Raw genomic sequence first — 6,163 nt, 5'->3', positions numbered from 1 at the left:
CAGATTATAAGTTATCATGAGTGGCTATGGATACTAAATTATATAGTTTAGTATACACCTTACATTTAGTACTATGATGAGCTAATCCTTCTCACCTATGCCTACATTTAGTACTATGATGAGCTAATCCTTCCCACCTATTCCTACATACACTTACTCCCTCCTCCCCAAATTAAAAGTTATCATAAGTGGCTATGGATACTAAATTATATAGTTTTAGTATATACCTTATATTTAGTACTATGTTGAGCTAATCCTTCTCACCTACACCTACACACACTGTCTCCATGCTCCCCACACAAAAAAAAATCTCACATAAAAGGTGTCCCTCCTTGCCTGGGTTTAGTGATCCCTATCTATGCTGGAGTCTTGCTCAAATCCATTGTGTGTGTGTGTGTGTGTGAGAGAGAGAGAGAGAGAGAGAGAGTCGGAACCCATAGTTGCTTTTAACATTTTGCTCGTAAAATACTTGCAAATCTTTAAAATGTTCATAAAAAATTACACTAAAATACAAAAAAACTTCTATATTTCACCAAACCCATAAATTTTGAAGGGCAATGGTGCCCGTCAAAAATCAAGCGTGTCAGATCCTAAGACCTAGCAAGGAAAGAGGGCGAGTGCAAAGGTCTTAACGAACGAGAGAGAGAGAGAGAGAGAGAGAGAGAGAGAGAGAGAGAGACATGATGCTCCTGCTTAGACTCCAAGTTGAGAGAGGGAGAGAGAGTTAGTTAGAGCCCAAGAAAAAACATCTTGCTAATTAACTACTAGTTAATCTGCAATGTCAAGCCATAAGGGATCTCTAATGTTACCATGGGTAAGAATTACACACCTATTCAATAGGATACCCCAGTAACAAAAGATAGTGAGGATGTATAGACATTTTTGGTTTTAATGTTACCTAATCCCTCTTTCAAAATCTTGATGATTTCAGAGCTTTAACTCATAAACCTGACTAACTCCCCTTTCCCACACCCTAGTGTTGCAAGAATAGAGGAGGCAAGCTTGCAAGCTGTAGCTAGCTATCTATCTATATATATATATATATATTCCAGGTGAACTTGGCCAAGCATTTTGTAACTATGCAAAAATCAGCACACAACAATGTTCTATGTGACAACAACCAGCTTTACAATGTGCTAACGTAAGAAGCCTTTTAGAATATTTAATGCATTACGGCCTAATTAACCAAGCGTGGAAAAAAAAGGCCCCTAAAGGCTAAAACAGTCTCGAGGGGAATATATTCGAGAGTCGAGACATTTTTTAGTACGATAATAAATGAAACCTTCCGGTAGCTACATGATGTATCACACAAATTCATAGCTGAAAACCAGTCGTAACACAACTTTCTACGTTAACGTTTGGGAGAATTTGTACAATGGTTTGTAGCTGGAGATCAGTAAGAAGGGTTATACGGGTGTAAAAAGGGCAGTGTATGATGGGGCTTCTCCAAAGCATAGTGTGTATATGGGGTGTGTAAGGCAACCATCTATAAGCTACAAACATTTTTGTGTGCATATATCATCATACACACTATGTAATGTAGAGCATCATATCCAATGCATACTGTGTTTAGGAAGGGCAAGAGATGGTCTCATTTCCAAGGAAATGGGGACGATTTCCCAATCGCCGCAGCAGCCACTGTTTCAGCATTTGGCTTTGTCTTTGTCGGCAATATTCCCGTATCCTTGCTAAGGGTCTTCACCTTTGCCTTCTTAATGCTCTGCACATAATCATAACATCAGTTAAGGCCGCCGTGAATAAACCACACACTGAAAATCATTGAGTCTCCGACTCTCCATCATACAATGGGTCACAGTTGAAAGCCCCCTGGGCCTTCTCCCCCCAAAACAACCGCCGCGCCGCCGCCTCCGCCTCCGCCTCCGCCACCACTGTCCATACAAATAGGGGGAAAAAAAAAGTGGAAACAGAGAAAGGATACAACGGTAGGTGTCTTGCTCTGTGTATGTGGGTTCTTGCTTACAGTCTTATTGATCTAATTGTACTTATCTCCTTACTGCCAAATCCTTGAAGAAGCCAAGAACAGCACAACTCCGCCCTTCTCTCTTTCTCTCTCTCATCTCTTTTTGGATGATTATTTCGACCGCGTGAAAATTACAAATCCAAATCAGAGAGTAAGAGGGATTTTGTGTGTGGAGGAGAGAGGTGTGAGAATTTTTGCGCCTCTCTTCTCTCTCTCACACATACACACACAAAAACACACGCACACGGGCGCGCGCGCACTCTCTCTCTCTCTCTCTCTCTCACACACACACGCGCGCACACAAAGTGTAGCCGCGATGGAAGGGAGAAGAGAACCTCACGAAGAAACATGATGGAGGCGGCCAAGTACTCCTCAGCACGTCCTGGAAGCGAGGCGAGGTAGGCAAGCAGGGCTGAGAGGTGAAGGGCACAGCCCTTGGCGTCACGGAGGAGAGAGCGCAGAATGGTCCTCTTCACCCTGTTTCTGCTGGTATGGGGCAAAGCGGAGAAGCAGGTGGGCCTCTTGGCGTAATGGCAGAAAGGCTCGCGATTAAGGCCCTTGTGATGCTGCTGCGCCTGGCGCGCCATCGTAATGTTATCCATGCGTGGACTTTAGGGATAAGAAGAAATCGACAGAGATCCTCTCCCTGCCTCCGCCTCTCTCACTCTCTCACACACAAAAACGCCCCCAACGAACGCCCTTCAAATTTGAAGCCCAAAAAAGTAAGGTTTAATATTTCAAGGTTCCTGTAACGTGTTCACACGACACACACACATATACTTGACAGTCCCACACATGCTCGTACAGACGTGCGTGCACACCAAGCAAAAACCGGAGATAATAATAGGATCATGTGCAAGAAATCGTTCCGAGATTCACATGGATGATGGAGAAACATAGTTTAAGAGCTTGGTCGTATGGGACTGCGAACCAGTTACACAGTCGTGGGCAAGGCAAAAAGCAAGGTTGCCCGAAGTGCTGGTGGTCACGTGGACAGTGTTTTTTTGGATAAATAAATTAAAAACATGCTGAATAAAAAAACTAGAGGGAAACAGACACACAGTCTGCTCTTTCGACAGAGCCCACAACCCATTAAAATTGGAACATTTCGATTGGCTATTTCCTTAAAGCAGGTTCCCACAACGCATTAAATTTGGAACATTTTGATTTGCTATTTCCTTAAAGTAAGTTCTTGCTCTCTTCACAACTACCCATTTCACCTTCAGGCTTCATCACAAAGGCACCAACCTGCCTTAAAAAACAGGATGGCGACTACCTACCTGCCTTTTAATGCCGCTCTCTACTCTCAAGGCTGGTTTGCATGCGACCAAGCTCCAAGTTAGTTCATGGCTCCAAAATTATGAGGTTAAAATTAGCGTCTTGATGGGGTATCAATGGATGTAATCAAAGAAGGCTATAAAAAGAAATTAGGAGATGACGATTGCCTCATTATTATTGCTGGCAGCTGAGCTTTCGAAGGGACTTGGGACATGACGACTGCGCACAGCGCGGCCAGCTACTATTTATCGACAATGAGATTCGAACCGACTCCCCATTTTCGCGCGTGTATCTAAAATAATACACGTGAATGGTCTTCTCCTCAAGTGGTCCCGACTGGTCGGTCTCTCTCTCTCTCTCCCACATCCCCCACACACATTGTACAATACGCATGTGTTTTTCATGGTACTCTTATTAGCTCTTTGGATTTTGAAAGGCGCTAGAGCAGTGCTAAAAAAAACTATTTTTTCAAAAATTGGAAAACCTTCATATATAAAATTAAGAAATTATCAATGAAGAGTTTTTTTATTTTTGAAGGTATTTGTACTACATTCCCCCAAATTTTGTAAGTATTGGCACCTTCAAGCTATAAATTTTGCAAGCATTTGCAAGTATTTTTAAAAATTTGAAGGTGATATTTCACTAAACCTGGGTTTTTTTTCGAGCACTGCGCTAGAGACAAGCCTCTCCAACGGCCGAACTTCAAGGAACGCATTCCTGAGCTCACGCGATGACTCGATGAGTGCGCTTCAAATGACCCTTCGAAATTAATCAAACTCTCGAGAGTCCAACCATGAAACCTTATAAATTTAGCAAAATTACTCAAGTATCAAATTAAAAACCAAGTGTAGAGAGTATTGTGCTCCACACACATGTACTCATGTGTCCCTCAAAGTATGTGTGCGAGTGTGTATGATGTACATACTGCCGCGTACATATGTATTCTATATACTAGTGGGCAACTCATGCTTTGCACGTCTTTTGAGACTCTAAATTCAAATTCTACCCAAACCTCCTCCTTCCCTTCCCAAACCTCCAAATTCTTGCCACTTGGAAGCTTTGTGAAACTCTTCCTTAAGATAATATATAGAGATATATAGAGAAGTGATGGAATTTTTTAATGTGGAAAAGCTTAATATACATGGGAAGGTAGTATCTAGAAACCTAAAGAGAAAGAGTTTCCAAAAAAAAAAAAACTAATGAAACCTTACTTTGCACCTCCATGTGAGGGCTCGGAAGTAGTCATACATTTTTAAATTTCAATGTCATTCTCCATTATTTTCCAACATTTCCAATTTGAAGGAGGATATTATCATACACATAACTTGCTTCACGACCTTGGGTATTAATTTTTTAACTGGACCTATTGCTGCTAGGGATGCTGATATGGGTTGACCAACGAGGCACTCCCATTGTTCCCGAGTGGGCTTAAACAGGATCGCCAAGGCTTATGAAGAAAAGGAGGATTGGGCATTCTATTTGCATAAGGAGATGGAGAACTACTTGAAGGCCCATCAATCAAAGATCAGCAATCCATACCTCCTCGCACAGGTCCTCAACCATGTAGCAAGGAGGTCCTCAACCATGTAGCAAGGAGGCCTCTGAAAGAGCGTGAACCTGAAGAGCAAATGCAGCTGGCACTCATGCTCGACCAACCTAAAGAAGCAATTGGCAAGGTAGAGGAAGGGCAAGTAATATTGATGGAGACCAAGGACCTCATAAAGCAGAGCAAAAAAGATTGAAGAAAGAAAACATATAAAAAGATGAGAGGAATACTTGTTGATGTTGCGGCCGAATCACAAAGACTGGAGGCGATGGCAACAGAAATCCGCACGTACCAAGAGGCCCTTCAAGAATAGATACCCGGCCCTACCATATGCAGGAACCCTAGCAACAAATCACCCTCCAACAAGCCCATCACAGCTCATTTTTAAAGACCTCTCTCCTCTCAAAGATTCAAGCCTAGCAGATACACCAACATAGACAAATTCAGGAACAAACAATGAGACAACAGTGGAGGGACAAGAAGTAGAAGAAGCCACAATCCCAGTACAAGAACAAGAGGCTCCCCCAGAGTCAAGTAAATGACAAAGAACGCTAGAGCCTTCAAGTCCAAGCAAAAGAAGGAAATTGGAAGCTAAAGAGCAACTGCCTTGCTAGCCTCCTTACAGGACATTGACTATCACCAATTCATGCAGGAAACAATGGAAGGCCTCGATGCGCTGATCCACATAAGGCACTGGAAGCTGAATCAAGTGAAAACTGGGAACAAGAGCAAAAAGTTTGGTGATGCCACCTACTAACGGCACACATGCTCCATGACAGGAACACCACCCTCTGGAAGCAACTACACAAGTGCAAAACTTAAAGGAAAACCTTGAAGCAGCAGAGTCAACTCACAAGGAGGTCATTATATGAAGAGCTTAAAGGTTACAAAGGAGCAAGAACAAAGGCACAACTCCTTGGAAAATAATAACCTCGTCTTAAGTTAGACTATCGCACAAAAGATCAACGACAATGCTGACCTAAACGCCAAGTTGGAGCAAGCAAAAGACCAACTCCAGAAAGAGGTCGCCCACACACAGAAACTCACAACATTACATGCCCAACAAATCAAGGAGTGCCACGACAATGCAAAGGCTAAGGAAGATGTCCTTCACCAGCAAATCACGCAACTAACAGCACAGCTTAAAGCAGAGGGAGAAAGGGCGAATAGTCTGCAACAAGAAAGAGAATAAATAAACAAAGCACATGCAGAGAAGATCAGAGCCCTCAATGAAACAATAAGTGCGAGCCAAGAAGAAGCACATTTGGAGCACCAAGAGACCGTGACACAGCTTGCAAAGCAACTACAAGACACTCAGAGGCTAGCGGCCCAAAGCCTCCATCAAATAGTTGAGATAT

At 42.8% G+C, this 6,163-nt stretch overlaps 1 protein-coding gene across 2 annotated transcripts; it reads right to left on the bottom strand.

Annotated features, from left to right (window-relative positions):
- Nucleotides 1-1,238: 1,238 nt before the first annotated feature.
- On the bottom strand, nt 1,239-3,254 carry LOC147637939 (uncharacterized). Of its 2 annotated transcripts, none has more exons than XR_015266005.1 (2): nt 1,805-3,254; nt 1,239-1,720 (listed from the first exon to the last, which is right to left on the bottom strand). XR_015266005.1 is itself a non-coding variant. In XM_086798967.1 (2 exons), exons 1-2 carry the CDS (start codon nt 2,581-2,583, stop codon nt 1,592-1,594), a joined length of 396 nt encoding a protein of 131 aa, XP_086655093.1. In that variant the 5' UTR covers nt 2,584-3,219; the 3' UTR covers nt 1,239-1,591. The 2 variants fall into 2 exon arrangements, 1 of the variants encoding a protein (XP_086655093.1); XM_086798967.1 differs by having other exon boundaries at nt 2,317-3,219.
- Between the last annotated feature and the right edge of the window lie 2,909 nt (nt 3,255-6,163).

This window comes from Cibotium barometz, chromosome 6 (genome assembly GCF_041138505.1).
Source record: "Cibotium barometz isolate CiBa-2024 chromosome 6, ASM4113850v1, whole genome shotgun sequence".
NCBI lineage: Eukaryota > Viridiplantae > Streptophyta > Polypodiopsida > Cyatheales > Cibotiaceae > Cibotium > Cibotium barometz.
The sequence above is the reverse complement of the archived record's forward strand: the minus strand, read 5'-3'. Positions and strand labels throughout refer to the sequence as shown.